The following is an 18,767-nucleotide window of genomic DNA, read 5'->3' on the forward strand; positions in this document are numbered from 1 at the left end:
GTCTCTTCCTTCATTATGCCTCATTATTATCCTGATGAAGAGTAAGTAAGGCCATTCTTCCCTTCCATCCATCTCTCTGTCCCTCCTTTCTTTCCAGTTAAATAAACATATGGATGGCTCTGCCTTCCTGAACCTGCTCACCTCTGCTTTCTTGCCCTCCCTCCTCATGTTTTTCTGGCTCATTAGTATGCAAAAGAAACAATAATATCCCTTGATGTGCCTCCCACATTCTCCTGCTCACCACTGAGCATTTTGTTCACCCTTTCCCTTCTGCTCTTTACTTTTTCTTCCACTGTAAACGAAGTCCATAATGTAATAACCAATAGCAAAATGTAATTTCTCTGAGGCCATGTGGGAATAAAGAGTTAATAAGATCAGATAACAGATGTTGTTTCCAGTGGTTGTTTTTGCCCAGTCCATAGGGATTGTCTTTATTTTGCCTTTTTCAAAATTACATTATTATTATTAAAATCATATCAGTAAATAGAATTAGTACAAAATTGGTTATGTTGCATAGTTCAGTTTACTAATATAAACTTGAAGTGGTGTTGCATAGATAAATGACAAAGATGTAACCTGAGCCAACTCATCTTTAGGTCTTTATAACTCGTTAATTCCCGGTGTCAGAGCCAGACCTGAGCCAAAGTCATAGACTGTATTGAAAATGGCCACTATGACATTGCATAGTAGTCCGTAGATGATTGTATTCAAGTCTCAGGTTTGGCCAAATGTGGCAATATTTACAATATTTCTTCATATATTTATGATGGCTGAGCTTTGGCTTTATCAGTAAATACTAGTTTAGAGTGTTGTGTCCATCCATACATCCATAAATTGTGTCATAAAACGAGATGCTGACTTTAGCTAAAAAAAGAACAAGCTTAAAACAAAAGCTGTTTACTGAAGTAACTAAACAGACAAGAGTATATTTTTATCAAGATGGACTGTCAAATAACCTGTTTTGCGTGTGCGTGTGTTTATTTTGCTGTAGACTGTATTTTTAAAACAAGTCATTGTGATTAACTTGTTTTATAAATGTAGTCTGAATGTTTGTTTTATTTAAATAAAGGTTGAAAACTGAACAGAGGGTGAACATACTGACCAGGTGATTATATGTCAGGGTTGTGTTTTTGTATCTGCTGCCCCCTAGTGGCCAAATTAAGTTGGGTCAAATAAAATGACTGTCAACCAATGAAACGTTAACAATTATCAGCTTGTTTACTGGGCCAGCTGAAACTGGCTAACCTGTGTTTTTGTGATTTTTTTTATATCTAAAGATTTAGTGTAAGATTTCTTGAGCCTAACCAGGCTCCTCGTTCACACAGCACGTCTATACCGTAATTAATAGAGGTCTCTCTCTCTCTCTCTCTCTAGGACCCCGTATCACCTGCTGATTCCCCCAAGTCTTGACGTCAGCGCTATAAGCGATAGAGATCGCCGGTGTTCAGGGAATCCATCCTACCTGACAAACCATCCTACCCGTTGTTTCTACGCATGCGCACAACACGAAATTCAGTGGCGAAGCATCCTACCTCTGTGAATATGAGCTGGAAGCATAATTTTATCATCTTAGTTTTGTTAATAACAGCTACACACATACTCTGACGGATAAAATCACGTGCCAAACCAGGCTACCTTTGTGAATGTGACCTACAAGCATACTTTAACGGCTAAAATGAAGTGGCAAACCGTCCTGGCTTTATAATTATGAGCTACAAGCATCCTCTGATGGACAAAGTTAAGTGGCAAACCGTCATATCTAATTATATTTGTGCTGGAATGACTCTGTGACAGCAGACATGTGCATAAACTACTTACAGTAGGACGTTTTGCCAAAGTAGGACGTTTTGCCAAAGTAGGACGCTTTGTCAGAACCACTCGGCGGCGGCGGTTCCCACAGGCGCAGCGTCTGGCTGCAGTAACAACACTCTGCTGGGACTTGCCCGACCGACTTTCGCATACGACCTCCAAACAGCGTGAGGGAGGGATACATCAAAACATTCATAGCACACCCACACACACCCTCCCCTTGTTTCGAGCCCTCTTCGCCTCTCCAGTCCCGCCATGGCGTCTGCTGTACCCGAGACGGAGGGGTCAGCGCGAAGCTCCCCACTGACACCGCTGAAGCTTGTCGGGCTGGTGTGCGTCTTCCTGGCGCTTTGCTTGGACGTAGGAGCCGTGATGAGCCCGGCTTGGGTGACTGCCGACGACCAGTACTACCTGTCCTTGTGGGAGTCCTGCTGGAAGCCAACGAGTAGCGAGAACTGGCAGTGCAGCAGCACGCTGGACTCAGGTAATGGATGGAAGGGGTTATCGATGTTGTTTGGGTTTATGAAAAATAAATAAATAAAATCACCTGCTTCAGGTGAGATGTTAGAGCGCGGTTATCTTTTCTAATGTGCACAAACAGGAGCTTTGTAGAACAAAGAGCTGTTCGTAATAACAGCGGAAACGGATGCTGAAGCTGATCATAATAAAGGAGTTGTGGTGGAGAATACCCAGATCCTGTCGACTCTAATAGCCAGAGAAAGTTATCATCCTGGCTAGTACTCTGACTGCCCGCTGCCATAAGACAGTGTCCCCCTGACACAGCTCGTCAGTCTCCGTCTCTTCTTGATCTCCAGATGAATTATTGTGAGGGTAAAGTGGATGTTATGTAGGTTAGAGCTCACTTCACAATGCATTTATAAATATTTTAAACGTGATAAAGATCCAACAAGTCAGGGAGCTGTATAAAATCACATTAGACTTAAAACAATAAAGATTAATGATCTGAAACTTACTCAACAACTATTTTTGATAATCTGAAAATAATATACTATTAAAATGCAAAACGCCCACTAGCTTTTTATTCTTTACTGAAAACATTTGTTTTCTTTGTCTGTTTTTTAGGAAATTAATTTGCGTGATTTGGAAAGTGCCACAGCTGTCACCTGCACTTATGGATGTTGCTACTTGTCAGTTCTAAATTAATTAATTTGGCAACAATATACAAAAAAGGAAGGTGTAGTGGAGGGGAAAGTGCTGGCTCACAGCTAATGACTTCATCCTGTCTCACTCTTTTAATTTTTATTTGTTGTTGGCAACGCATCCTTGTTCTCAGGTCCAGGAGTATTGGTTGATCATCAATGTTGGATTTGTTTCCAGGGCAACAACAGTTCACACGCATTGTTTTAACTAAATTGAAAGTGGCTGTATTTATAACCAGTGTGAAAGCAGGAGCTTACTGGGGTATTAAAAATCTTTAAATCTTCTGTCACATAGATACATCTACCTGGAAGCAATCCAGAAGTCTCCGCTGCTCTCTCTGTGGGTGGGATGAGATCATGAGCGTGTGACTTGGAAAGTGTTATTCATGCCTTCACGTTTCATTACCTCACGTTTAGATTATTGTAATTCTCTTTTAATAGGGGTTGGGCACTTTGTCACGCTTGCAATTAGTGCAAAATGCTGCGGCACGATTTTTAACTGGCAGAAGGAAATTTGATCACATCACTCCGATTTTGGCCTCTTTACACTGGCTTCCAATTAAATTCAGGATCCGTTTATAGTCCTTTTATTGGTTTTTAAATCTCTAAATGGTCTGGCACCTGTTTATTTGTCTGACTTGTTGAAGCCCCACGTCCCCACTCGTTCCCTTCGGTCAGCTGAGCTGTTGCTGCTTTCGGTCCCAAAGTCACGGTTGAAGCTTAGAGGAGACCGAGCGTTCTCTGTCGCTGCGCCGATGCTTTGGAATAACCTTCCTCTCCATATTAGACAGGCTACATCAGTGCCAGTTTTTAAGTCTTTATTAAAAACCTATTTCTATTCCCTGGCTTTTAACTCTGTGGGTAACTGATTTTTTTAATTTTTTTTTATTGCTATGTCTGGTTTTATTACTATGTGCATATTAGTGTTGTACAGCACTTTGGTCTACCAGGTGTGTTTTTAAAGTGCTATATAAATAAATAAATGATGATGATGATGTGTGTGTGATGGATTGTGTGTCTGTCTGTCTTTGTGTGACAAAAAATCTGTATGTGAGCGTTTAAATCAGTGTGTGTGTTTTGGGCCAATCAGGAGCTACCATGTTGAGATGACCTATTTCTGGACATTCTCCTCAGAAGCCCAGCTGAATATTTCATGTCACACTCTGATTTCTCTGTAGTTGCATCTCCATCCCATCTCTCCCTGGACCTGGGAACACACACATTCACTTAATGTTTGTGTGAGTGTCTCATCTTTTCTTCACACACACACCTATTCACTCTCAGAGACCTACCCAGTTCTCCTTAATTAGATATCTCATTGCGAAGGTTCTGTGTCGTATGAGTATCTTTCCACCACAAATATTGATCTCAAATATACATCACACCCTTTATATGTCAGTCTCTCTTGCTTTCTCTTGCAGTTTCTCTTTTCTGCTCGTCATTTACAATCACGTTTTCATTTCTTTTCATATTGAAGTAAATCTGAACTCATCATTGGGAAAATGCTTTCTTCGCCTCCTTTGTTCTTGAATATGTAGCTACAGTGGGCAGATTATCAGCATACTCACTGAGTTGGATGTCGACATTTCACAAAGTTAGCTGAGTTGAATAGTATGATTAAATCTGCCTGATCTACTCAAAGAAAAACAGGTACAGCATCAAAATCACCTGCCAATGTATGTGTAGGTTCACCTCACCCACACGCAGCTCTGTAACCTGGATAAAAGACCTCTGGGAGTGTTTGGTAGCAGGGTCTTTGTAGTGAATCTTTTCAGTGGTCTTATGGTTCTGTTGTGGGGCCTTTGTCAACCAAGTTTCTTCCAGCACATCCAAAACAGAGTGTTTTGTCTCATTACCATCCATTGACCCTTTTTTGTATAAATAGTGCTGTGTTACCTTAGTCTTTGTCACAGTGTCTGTTAATCCTCCCGCTGTGTTTTCTACCTTTTTTGCCCAGTTACATTGTGAGGAATACAAGTTGTTCTATAGTTACACAAACTGGTGTTCAGCCTTCTGTAGCTTTTAAACTTCTTTCTGATGCTCACGAAGGGCTTTGTTGTCATCACATTTCACCTCTGTTCACCTGCAGCTGCTCCCCACTCCTCTCAGTTGTCCAGCACTTCTATGCTGCTGCAGCCAACCAGCTTCTTTCCTCTGCCACCCCAACCAGCCAGTCAGCTAGCCCGCCAGACACCAGCTCCTTATCACTGCCAAACCTGCCACCCAACTCCTCTTTGCTAGTGCAACTCAAGTATTGAGAGTATCCTTCATTCCATGACTCTGAATCAAGGAAGGGGCTCCGTCCACACCACTGGCTGCCTTTCCATCTACCCCCCCCCCCTTGCTCTCCTCTGAAACTCAACCTGCATCACTGACATTCAACCATATCTCCTATTGGACTCCATCTCCTTCATCGCAGCCTTCCCTTCTTTTGGTTGGACCCTTCTCAAGCTCCTTGAGGAGTCCCATCTGATCTGCCGATGCTGTCCACCAGCGCCAGCAAAACCCACTTAAGGATCCCATTTCCTCAACACTGGCAGAGGAGATGGGACCCTCCTGTCTCCAGCTAAGCCCCCAGTGGGGCTACGTCTCTGCTGCTTGCATTTCCAGCCTCCCCAGTCAGTAAGCCCACCTTGTGGTTGTCTCCACTGCTGGTTTTCAGCTTTGCTTCCCTTTTGCTGCCTCCCAGCCAAATGGGCTCCCTTTTCTCATGTTACGGGAAGTCTTTGCTGCCTCCATCAACAGTTACAAGAGGGACCTCTGGAGAGACCTCTGCTCCGCCTCCAGGTTCTCCCCAAAAACAGCTCAGTCTCCACTGCTGGCCTCATAGCCTGCGCTCAGAACTGGTGATATGTATTTTATTTACATAAAATACTTTTAATTCAAACATTGATTTGGGTCCAGATTGAAATTTTCTCAAATTCGATGGATGTTTGACAATTATGACACATGGGTTGATACAGTTAGCTGTATCAATAATCTGTCATAGTTCCGTTTGGTCAGGATTCTCTTGTGTCTTAGTGCAATGCACTAAGTGACCCTTCAAGATAATTTCACAACCTGGAATATGGTCGTAAGCTATTCAGCAGAACTCCCTCACTGTCTGAGAGAGAGAGAGAGAGAGTGCGAGAGCACATGAAACTCTTTGTTGTGTTATATTTTCCTTTACTTCATCATTACTGTCCTTTCCTCCCTAAAGGCTTTAGCGATACATTTCTAATGTTAATTATTACCCCTTTGTAGTTTTACCATTCTTCCTTTCCCTCACCCCTCCCATCTCCATTTCTCTGTTCTGTTTTCTCGCGGGTCGAACTTCTCTAGTATTTCCTTCACTCCCTTCTCTCTTTCCCCTTCCACTCTCCTTCTTCAGCTCCATCTCTGCTCTCAGTGAGCCCCCCAGAGACGCCTGTTCTATTTGCAGTGGCTGAATGAAGAATGGGAAATGATGTGGCATACAGCTCTATGGCAGACAGACAGACACCACCTAAAACCCCAACTACCATAGTCAACACATCTGCACACACACACACACTCTGGGAGTATGTTAGGAATTATATATTCCTAACATATATAATGGTGTCATAATATCATTTATATTATGACACCACACATACATTGGAGGAGCCAAGATGGGGGGGGTGGAGGAATGCTAGCGGCTGAAGGCTAAAATCTCTCTCCCTCTCTCTCTCTCTTTCATATATATTGTTCTGCCTTTTATAAGGTAAACTGGTTATTACGGTTGTAAACTGCCCTAGAGCTCCCTCTAGTGGCTGCTTTGTAATATGGGTTTGACTACTTTGGGAAAGGAAAAATGAGACCGTGAAAAAATCAAAGATGGCAGAAAGTGATGCAGAAATGTTATTGTTCTAAGCTGATACGGACCTTAAAATGTTGTTGCCTTGGACAAGATATGTCTGTAAGTATGAGTGACGATAAAATAATCATTATCTTTTGTTTTGTGTAAAAATGGTTCGATAATTTGTACATTTGAAAGTTTTATCTTGTTAGCTTGCAGTAAGAGTGTAACAAGCTAGTTTATACACACACCCAGCTCGCCCCTGCGGGCGGTTTATCCTTCAAGCTCGGGTCCTCTACCAGAGGCCTGGGAGCTTGAGGGTCCTGCGCAGTATCTTAGCTGTTCCCAGGACTGCGCTCTTCTGGACAGAGATCTCCAATGTTGTTCCCGGGATCTGCTGGAGCCACTCGCCTAGCTTGGGAGTCACCGCACCTAGTGCTCCGATTACCACGGGGACCACCGTTACCTTCACCCTCCACATCTTCTCCAGCTCTTTTCTGAGCCCTTGGTATTTCTCAGCTTCTCGTGTTCCTTCTTCCTGATATTGCTGTCATTCGGAATCGCTACATCGATCACTACGGCCGTCTTCTTCTGTTTGTCTACCACCACTATGTCCGGTTGGTTAGCCACCACCATTTTGTCCGTCTGTATCTGGAAGTCCCACAGGATCTTAGCTCGGTCATTGTCCACCACCCTTGGGGGCGTCTCCCATTTTGACCTTGGAACTTCCAGGTTATACTCGGCACAGATGTTCCTGTACACTATGCCGGCCACTTGGTTATGGCGTACCATGTATGCCCTGCCTGCTAGCATCTTGCACCCTGCATGTTATGTGCTGGATTGTCTCTGGGGCATCTTTACACAGCCTGTGTCTGCGGTCTTGCCTGGTGTGATAGACCCCAGCCTCTATGGATCTTGTACTCAGAGCTTGTTCTTGTGCTGCCATGATTAGTGCCTCTGTGCTGTCTTTCAATCCAGCTTTGTCCAGCCACTGGTAGGATTTCTGGATATCAGCCACCTCCTCTATCTGCCGGTGGTACATACCGTGCAGGGGCCTGTCCTTCCATGATGGTTCCTCGTCTCCCTCCTCTTTCTTGGGTTTCTGCTGCCTGAGGTATTCACTGAGCACGCGGTCAGTTGGGGCCATCTTCGTGATGTATTCTTGGATGTTCATTGTCTCATCCTGTGGTGCTGACACTCACCAGTCCCCGGCCCCCTTCCTTCCGCTTAGCGTACAACCTCAGGTTGCTGGACTTGGGGTGAAACCCTCCATGCATGGTAAGGAGCTTTCTTGTCTTTATGTCAGTGGCTTCTATCTCCTCCTTTGGCCAGCCTATTACCCCAGCAGGGTACCTGATCACGGGCAGGGCGTACGTGTTGATGGCCCGGATCTTGTTCTTACTGTTCAGCTGACTCCTTGGTCGTTGCAGCTTTCCTAGTGGCCTCTTCATGGTTCCCATTCGCCTGCGGGATCCCCAGGTACTTGTAACTGTCCTCTATGTCTGCAATGTTGCCTTCTGGTAGTTTGATCCCCTCAGTTCTGACTACCTTCCCTCTCTTTGTTATCATCCGACTACACTTCTCCAGTCCGAACGACATTCCAATGTCATTGCAGTATATCCTGGTAGTGTGGATCAGTGAATCGATGTCTCGTTCACTCTTGGCATACAGCTTGATGCCATCCATGTACAGGAGGTGGCTGACAACTGCTCCGCTCCGTAGTCGGTATCCGTAGCCAGTCTTGTCAATGATCTCACTGAGGGGGTTCAGGCCTATGCAGAACAGCAGTGGGGACAGAGCATCTCCTTGGTAGATCCCGCACTTGATGGTGACTTGTGCTATGGGCTTGGAGTTGGCTTCTAGTGTTGTACACCACATCCCCATTGAGTTCCTGATGAAGGCTCTTAGGGTCCTGTTGATCTTGTACAATTCTAGGCATTCCAGTATCCAGCTGTGGGGCATTGAGTCATAGGCCTTCTTGTAATCAATCCAGGCAGGGCACAGGACAGGTACAGAAAATGCTTGAAGATGGCATAATCAAACCCTCCAGAAGTCACTGGGCCGCGCCTGTCATGATCTTTAACAGGCTGGGTGCGGACCCACGGTTCTGTGTGTAATTTAGGGGGCTGAAGCAGGTGAACCAGTTTATCTGGACAACATTGTGGTCATCTCTCCCACCTTTGAGCAGCATTTGATGGACCTACAGAAGGTCCTTGAGAAACTTAGGTTTGCAGGTGTCTCATCACCCCACATGGCATTAAAGCAGACGATGACAAAATCAAAGCGGTGATGCATTTAAAGACTCCATCCTCAGTGAAAAAAGTGTGACAGTTCCTCTGTCTGACAGGTTATTAATGCAGATTTGTACAGGAATATGCTCGCCATGCGGAACCTCTGCACACCCTAACAAGGAAGGATGTGGCCTTCCAGCGGGATGACAGGTGTCAGGAGTAGTAGTAGTGTCATTAAGAAGCGGTTGCTTATGCGAGTCGAGCTCTGCACATGGCAGAGAAACTGTACTCTACGCTGGAAAAAGTGTCTGGCAGTGATTTGGGCCTTGGAACACTTTCGACCCTACATAGAAGGGCTTCACAAGTAACTGGATTTGCAAAACCCAGTTACTATGTTGATCGTAATGTATTTGTTTTCTACTAGTTTGAGCACTCTAAGCAGATCTGTGGGCTTTTTTGTGCCTAAGCCCATTTCACAACTCACATGAATGCCTGACCCTGGATCCAGCAAAACAGCCCTAGACCATCCCACTGCTCCATGTTTGACAGTTGATACCACATACTGTGAAACCATCCTTTCGCCTACTCGACAGCGTACAAAGATCCTGAGTGCTGAACTGAAGGTTTCAAATTTTGATTTATCAGTCCATAATACCTTGTTCGAGTCTTCAGTAGTGCAATGGGAGTGTTTCATGGCCCAGGCAAACCTCTTTGTCTTATTCTGACATCTTAGCAATGGCTTTCTTGCAGCAACTCGTCCTGTCAAACCTGCAGCTCAAAGTCTTCACTTCACAGTTGAAACTGAGACCTGAACTCTGACCTTGATCAACCTTAACCTCTTAAGCCCCAACGCCTCCTGATTCGGGGGCAAAAAGCAGGAGATCAGGTAGGCTTGGGGGCTTAAGAGGTTAAGATCAAGGTCAGAGTTCAAGTTTTCTGAAAATCTTGTGAATGCATTAACTTCAGTAGGAATTCAACTAGGATTTTCAAATTTATACCATTAGTGCATCTACTAGGAGGCTGAGGGGTAGCACTGGCAGCCACCAGTGTGTTTGCCTTTAAGAAGAACATACAACTGAATTTATTCCCATTACATTCTGCAAGTTTTCACATGAAGTAACCTCTCACATTTTGCAGCATATTTATAAGATAAGACTTTATTGATCCCACAACGGGGAAATTTTTGCATCACCTCAGCTCAGGTACAGATATCAGAAGGAAATACAAAAATACAAATAAGTACAATCAATGAAAAAAGTAAGATAATACACTATATACAATGGTAGCATACACAGTATGTGATTATGGATATGGTTGGAAATATGGAAGACATAAACTATATAGCTTGATATAGCTATTGTACCACTACTATTCCTATTTATAGACATGTACACACTAAATATACATATGTATACATACACATACATATATAGCTGCACATGTCTGTACACATGGAAGGTCCATTATGCATGAAGTGGTGACCGTGGATGTTCACAGTGTCCAGTGACTTATGACATCGTGATTGATTCATAATGATGTCTCTGCATGTCTTACACTAACATAAAGTCTACCATAATTGCAATTTTGATACAAAAATATTAGTGCTTTACACTAAAGAGCAAAAAAAATGTGAAAGATAGGTGTGGTATTACTTAAGCTTGCAACATAAGATGAAGTGGTAAAAAGTCGGGTATTTGCTTGTGTGTGAATGGGGAATTAGTGAATTTCTACAGTTCCCTACAGTACATGTTTTACAGTGTTATTGATGCATTCTGAAAAAGGGTTTTCTGGTGCTGTGGTGTACTGTGCAGTGCAAGAGAAACAGAAAGGCTCTGCATATTGTGTCGGTTTAAAAGATAAAACCGCAGAGTTTTATAGCAAAAGCTGTAGTGTGTGTGTGTGTGTGTGTATGTGTGTGTGTGTGTGTGTAAATGAGAGCAAGCTAGAAGGAAGTGAATATGTTAATTCCAACAACTGTCTTTTTTTGTAAATATGTAACAGTGAATATGTAAATTACCATGAATATTTAGTCCTTTACAAAAACCATAATTTGGTTCGTGGGTTCTTTCCTTGTTGGCTGTCTCAAAGCTGGTACTGGTGAAGGTCTATCTAGCAACAGAAATCCTTATTAGTATGGTAAGTTTGTTTAAGCCAACAGAAAATATTATTTTAACATTTGTGTGATGTTTATCCTTAATTGGCAGGAAAAACAATTTATACCCTAATGAGTGAAAATTTTTACCGATTGTGTTTCTTACCTGTGTTTTCTCCGAAGGGTGTTCAGGCCTTTGGAGAGTCCTTCCTAAATGCCTTTTAAATCTTCCAGATAGCACCAAGTTGTTGAAGAGGGGTGTAACACGTCTGGCTACTGTTTGACCCAGCACAACACACACACTGGTCATAGCAGTGATTAACTGTGAATCTTTATAGTGCTTATTTCTAGCTCTTTCTCTCATCTGCCCAGCTCACTGCAATTGCTCCCGTGCAACTCTCCTCTCTTTCCCAGCGCGCTGATGAAATAGTAGAGGCATGATTCGACAATCAGTGGCAACTGCGCTGGCCAGCCTCCCCTGGCACTACCCCTGATCCTGTTGCACCACCCCTCCCCTTCAGCTGAGCCACCACATACCCCCATCAACCGACTTTACATTGGAGAGCCATCCAGCCTAGCCTACTGGCGCTAGATGGTCATCACAAAGAAGAAAGGATGAAATAGTTGAATTTGACACTTCAGCCCCCAGGTCATCTTAATCCTTCGCTAAGCTCACCAGAGGAACGGATTCCACCTCTCTCCATGTTTTAAGGAGGCTGAGGTGAAATACTTGTGTGGCTCCACCCCTTCATAGCCAACATCCTCCCTTCGCCACGTAACCACGAAGGTTCACAAGGCACTTTATCTCCCTGTGAAAATGGTCTGAGTTTATCCCCTCTTTTGTATAGTTGCTGCTAACCTTTCTGGACCTGGAGAAGATTTTCACGTGATAACCTACCTAATGTGTGTAGCTCTGCTCTCAGATCCAGAACATACTGCATTTCTGTTTCACTCAGGCTTCACCATCTCATCCGTCTGCTGGTGATGGATGCTGATGTACAAATGGTTCAAGCGTCCCACCGTTATTGCTGTCATGTACACATATTATGTATATATTCATTTGTTTGACTATTGATATTGAAACAGGTTTTAAGTATGTCGGTACCGTTGTTGTTCAGTTACTTTTTATTTGCACTGCAGTATGGGACAATAATTAAGAACTACACTGTAGGTATTAGCAGTAGCTCATAGCCAAAGTAAACATTTATTCCTAATTATTTACTATCATCTTACCATGTAAATTTCATCTTCCTCCATCTTTTCTTCACTTCTCCACACCTAGTGCTAGCAGCAGCAGGCTACTGTGACAATGAGGCATGGTTACTAGTTGTTGCTGGTACTACTGTTCACGGTGTAGCAGGCACCTTCTCTCAGCTCTCCAGCTTCTTGCACACTAAACGTTTTTTACAAAGTGCATGAGCACTCATCAAAGATAAGGGAGGGACCAATTGAATTAAGAGATCTGCCTGGGCGATTCAGTGTCAGTAATGAAAATGAATGAACGGCCTGCTGTCAGTGCTTGTACTGCTGGTGCGCAGGCGACCCATTAACCCCAAAGTGCCTTGGTCCACCAGGAAATGCATTCAGGGCTGGACTGGTAATATGGCATACTGGGTGAAGTTATATCCCCATGTACTCCAGTGAACCAGCCCAATTAGGTCCATGCCAATGCGCTCAAATTCCACCTCCGTTAATGCTACCAGGTACAAAGTTGCTTTCAGAGTGGCCCACTGGTTAACCAGCTGGCACACATATAACATGCATATATCTTTATATCGATCTCTATATGTGCATTTTCCCACTTTTTAACAAATTGCTAACAATACCCTAGTCTTAATTTCATTAAATGTGCTTTCTGTTTTATTTTTTAGGTTTTATGTTTGTTGCATTCTTTTAGAGACATAAATATGTAATATTGGTTGGGCTGAAAGTGGCCCATATTTATGATTGAAAAAACATGAGAATTGTCCAGTCAAATTTTTAGGACATTGAATTATGTACATATGGAAAACAATTTGTACATTTACAATTTATGTAATTATGCACCGTAAGTGTGCTAAAATCAGTCTGTTTAATCAAGAATTATATAAAAACAATCTGAAGTATATAAAAGCTATGATATTTAAACATTAAAAAAACACTGATAACTTTGTATCAGTCGTATTTACTCACTGGATTTGGTGTTTCTTTAATCAACCTTTTACAGTTGGTACAATCCTATCAGTACAGCAATAATAAACTTGTGTTACATGTTCTCCGTGTAAGTGTTCAGAAAATGACACTGTATATCCTGCAAGCTGAAAATAAATAATATATTTATGTTTTGCTTTAAACTGAATTACAGTTGTCACCAAGATCCATCGGCCTTTTTCTGTCTTTTCACATCGTCCCATTCTCTCTTTCTCCTTTTTCTCATGTTTTATTTCCATATACATTGCATATACATTTTTGGTAGTTTCTTTTTCAACGTGTAAAATAAAGCGAAGAGAATGATATGGTGGCAGTTATTGCAGTTATTACACCTAATTCTGGATTTGCTTTGTAAACTCCGATGACCTGGAACATCCGACCAAAAGACGTCACGCAACACCAACAAAACTTCCCTTTCATTTTCTGTGTCAGGTTCCTTTAAATATTCTGTGGCTTCTGTTGCATTAATTTCACAGACGGATGACGACGTTGACTTTGAACCCCATTATGAAAATAATGAGGCATATCGTGAGTCTTAATAGCACTATTTTGGGTGTTGCTATTTTTGCCCTGTTTAGTAAATCTGGCTCTATTGGGGAAGACCCCAGTCTAATAACCATTTTTAAAGCTGGTAAAAATCTGAAAACATTATAAAATCTATGTTTCAAGTTTATTTTTGCACAAGGTTCCTGGCTACAACCAGACCCATTGTTTATTTTCATAAGTATTTTTTTAAACTGGTAGTTTACTTAGGGTGGTTAACTTACAACCAAATGAAAATGCTTACCTTTCTTTTGCAGATGTTTTACTGACTTATTCATAGTTTGTGCTGCCTTAATGAAGGCCAGTTTAAATATGCCTCCCACGGTGTCTGGAAAACAGAAAAAGAAATAATATAAACAGAATCTAAATTACGTGAAATGACAATCATTAAGTCTGAAGTGGAGTAGGAAGAAATATAATCATCAGTTTAAGATAATGTGTTGTTTATAATAGTGATATGGTTCAAGCCACAACACATAAATACGGGAAGATTTTTGATAACCTGCCAGCAAAGCTTTTTAGTCCGGGCTTTTCGTCGGCCTCCACATACTAAGTGCACTCTCTGTCTTCATATTGTTCACCACCTCTCTGTCCCCAGATCCTTTGCACTGTACTCATCTCCTCTTCCTCCCCATTCCACATCCACTTTTCCTTTCACTATCCTCTTTCCCATCCTGCTGGCAACCTTCTTCATTTTGCCCTCTGTCCTTGTAACGTTATACTAATTTCTGCTTTGTTTCCTTCTTCCTATATCGGTTTTCCAGTTCCATCTTCTCTTCTATTCTTTTCTATTAGTCTCATTCTTGGACACCTTCATAGTACAATAGTAGTATATTAGTATAATAATATAAAAAGTCCTTCCCCAGTCTCCTTTCTTTCATCTCCTAGTCCTTTCCTCTTTGTCGTAGTTTTCTCTTATGCTCACCTCCTCCTCAGTATACTGTACTGTTAGTTTTACATTAGTTATTTACTTGTGATTGTTTTTTCCCAATATAAATAGCATGGTCATAGTTTCACTCTCTCACAGTGAATGCATTTTCTGTTCTTTTACTTACTTTCATCTTACGCTCTCTCCTTTTCTTGTCCACCTTGCCCTTACAGACTGGCAGGTTGCTACGCTGGCACTGTTGCTAGGGGGTGGAGCCCTGGTGCTGATGTCATTCTTGGTTGCTCTGGTTGCTGTGTGCATTGGCACGAGGCGGCGGTTCTACGCGCCTGTTGCCTTCATGCTCTTTGCTGCAGGTCAGTATACACAAGAATACTGATGTATATACCTACCTATTGTACACACCTATACATACCTATTTTTACCTCCAGGAATAACTGGAAAATTCCAATTTTGGGGCATGAAATGCTTAATTTTGCAAAGCTAGATGTGCTGCTTGTCAGACATTTTTTTAAGATCTTACTGTGGGTACCAGAGAAATGGGAGAGCACTAAAGTGTAAATCGTTCAGAGATTTGTAGAGTCTGTGCAACTTTCCCTGAGCTGAAACTGTGTTATAATTATGAATGCAGTCAAAGCACTAATGAAAAATGAGTGCTCATGAAATCAAACTCTACAAGCCTGTTCATCTTGATATACAGCCAAAATTGAACTTGAACAAGTACTCTTTTGCAACAGAGGCAGGACATTGAAATTACTGATTAATTATAATGATAATCTTCGTGGGGGCAGCTTTACCTTCATCTGGGTGCAGCTCCTATTACTTCATGTGTAACTTGGCGGTCAGAAGTTTAGGTCACGAGAGGCACTGATGTCCAAGGTGTTCAAAATGTCTGTGAGGACGTTTAGCTGGTGAGAGTCAAAATGCATCACTTCTACATGACATAACATCAAGAATAGTGTTTAAACAGATTTATCTATTAGTTGTATTTGCAGGGGGTGCTGTGATGAGCTGCAGCACCTCTAGCACCACTAGACCTTGTGCTGTACTCAAACATAATCAAAGATATTTTGCTTTGACATTTAATTTTAAAGATCAGTTGCATTACTTTGCTTAGCTTTTTTATTTTTTAAATACCTCAATGTGAGTAACAAAGGATAAGTATGTGTTGATAGGAATGATACTTGATCAAACCAAATTTCGATACTTTTTTTGTAAGTTTTGTAAGATGTAAAAGCAAATTAGTTTTTTTGCAAGACTGCATTTTTACCATTTCTTCACAATGGATTTGAACACAACTGTTTTAATTTAAACCATCCATGCTTCAATTAAATAATCATCAAAAATCATTATATGATGTATAATTTTAGAACCTGGAAAACAGATCAATCATCTGTGGCTACTTGTTATTCGTACTGGTTTTTCCATGATGGGATGCGGACAGCAGTTTCAAGACAGATTAAGACAGAATTTTGCGAGATCTTGCAAAACAAACTCGGGATCTCGCAGAAGTTTTAGCCGCATTCTTCGGAGGCCGCCAGCTCGAAGCCGACCGGGAGGTCGAGGCACGATGTGCTGGGAAAGCGGTGTTCCTCCCGGCTGTAGTAGGTCTCGACCTCCCGTTAGCTTCAAGCTAGTGGGTGTCAGATCTCCGAAGACGTCGGAGCACTTTTGCAAATATGTGATGTCTTGTAAACCGAGCAGGTATCTGACATTTACACAACTACATTCACGCCTCAAAATATCTTAAAAGTGTATTTTGTGACCCAGAAAGAGAAAAATTACAACTAAGTAGCTGCCGCCATTGTTGGAATTCAACTTTTGCAAGATCCCGAGTTTGTTTTGCGAGATCTCGCAAAAGTTTGTCTTAATTTTTTTTTCTCCCATGTCCCCTGCGGGGCTCCGTACTTTACAAACATTCAGAGATGAACTTAGGTAAACTTTCTCAGAGATGAAATGCCGGTTTGATAGTGAGGCTCCAAATGCTCAGCCAGGCCGCCGAGAGGTCTCGCACGCCACAGCTGCTCTATCACGTTACGCATGCTGCCCCAACGTGCTACGGTTATGAGCTGGGTTACGCCGTGTTGCAAGTTTTGTGAGGTGCTTTTATGATATTTAATGGATCGGATTACATTTTTTAAAGATAAAGAGTAAAGATTAGCTGGTGCCATAAAGTTCTCCAGATGAGAGTCAAATTTAATGGGTAAATACCCAACTCGAAACATCATGGATGTGTACAATTAGTACACATCAGAAAACTGAAATACTGGCAAATTTTAACCAACACCAATGCACATCAAAGACCTGTAACTCAGATCATTTTATATTGTAAAGGTAAAATTTTGCATGGTTTTATTGGATATGCTAAATTTAGACTGACTCTGGGTGATAGCAGGACTAACTGATGTTAATGATCCATAAGACAATGTTTTCTGTTCAAAACGATCTGCTACGAAGATTAAATTGCTATATCCACTTGAACAATTTCTTTGTGGGATTTTAAATATAACTTTTATCCATTTAATTGTCAATTTGTGCAGTTTGAGACATAAACCTTTTTTTTTAATTCCAGTTTATTTTCAGCTTTACATGCATGCGTAGAATTTTACTAAAATCTGTGTATCGCATCCAGTTGTACTCCAGGCCTGCAGTTTGGTCCTCTACCCTGTCAAGTTCATCGAGAGTATCAACTTGAGGATCTACCATGAATTTAACTGGGGCTACGGCCTGGCCTGGGGAGGCACCATCTTTTCCTTCGGTGGGGGAATCCTCTACTGCCTCAACCCCAAGAACTATGAGGAATACTACTAGTGCTACCTCATGTCTGGAACCCTGTGGTCACATCTTCAGAGTTTGAGAGGTACATAGGGACTGAATAACATTTCTAATGTTTTGGGAAAGGGGGGGGAGTGGGTGTCTATTAACAGCTCAATTCCCAAGAACTTTAAAGGGAAACATCGGACAGCCAGTAACTGTATTATCACAAGTTTTTTCCCTCAATCAACACTAGTGTCAGTGCTGACTCTAATGGATATTCAGACTGATAAGCCTCATGTTAGATGGTGCATCCTGGGACAGATGAGGTTTACAGGTTTATTCCCAAGGCTCGTGATGCAGTCTAAGGAGAACTGACAACACTGCGGTAACAAAGGATTCAGGTTACCTCCATTCTGAATTGCAAGAACTGCTATTATGTCTATGAACTTTTCTGTTTGGAAAAACAGGATGTCAGACTGACGTTTGCCAGTTACACATGGATGCGCATGCACTGGCATAGGCAGCATATCTTTATATGTAAAGAAACCATCAGAAACCCTCAAGCTCATCATCATTATCGTCATCATCATCGTAAGTGCTTATTTAGGAGTTTTATTTTATTTTTAGAGTTCTGTGAAGCTCTTAAACTTTCACAAGGATGTGAGACATGCTGCAGATGCTAGAGTTGTGCCTCATAACTTTTCATAACACAGATCCATTTGTCTTGTGGGAGAAGGTAAGGAGGGTGGAATAAACTAAAGACATTTGCTCAATATTCTGTTACTGTGGCAACCCACAGGGTTTGCACATGCAGCTGTCATCATTGATTAGCTATGATTGGAGGTGTGAGATGGGACAGCGCTCGGCTAAATTTCGATTGTCTATCATGGTGCACCGTGACATATGGAGCATCCTTTAGTCTTCTTATCTGGCTCATGGCAGTGTCTGCAACACATGAGACACACAGCTCGTCTTTCAGTGGCCATGTTGTCATGCACAGCAGCAGTTTGAGAAAATTAGAATGTGTTCTGAATTTAATTATGTTTACACACACACACATTCACATATTACATTTGCATCATGGGCCGATAGAAAGGAAAAAAGATCAAACAAACAGGATTTTTTGACTTCTTGTGAGGAAAATGTTGGTGCATCCGCCTTCTACAGGAGATATGGACATTTCCTTTTTTTTTATGGCACAAAAGGACAAGTGTGTGATGGTAAAATGGCAGAAACAACTTTATACTGCTAGCACATGTTTTGCAAAGCTAGCCAAGATCCCACAGTGATGATGAAGCTGAGT

General features: G+C 42.0%; 1 protein-coding gene across 1 annotated transcript; it reads left to right on the forward strand.

Annotated features, from left to right (window-relative positions):
• The first annotated feature begins 2,064 nt into the window (after positions 1 to 2,064).
• Positions 2,065 to 17,581, forward strand: LOC102797683 (transmembrane protein 47). The gene is made up of 3 exons (XM_006802644.3): positions 2,065 to 2,293; positions 14,923 to 15,063; positions 17,340 to 17,581. Exons 1-3 carry the CDS (start codon positions 2,065 to 2,067, stop codon positions 17,516 to 17,518), a joined length of 549 nt encoding a protein of 182 aa, XP_006802707.1. The 3' UTR covers positions 17,519 to 17,581.
• The last annotated feature ends 1,186 nt before the right edge of the window (positions 17,582 to 18,767 follow it).

This window comes from Neolamprologus brichardi, chromosome 23 (assembly GCF_056152115.1).
Source record: "Neolamprologus brichardi isolate AB-2024 chromosome 23, ASM5615211v1, whole genome shotgun sequence".
NCBI classification, from domain to species: Eukaryota; Metazoa; Chordata; class Actinopteri; order Cichliformes; family Cichlidae; genus Neolamprologus; species Neolamprologus brichardi.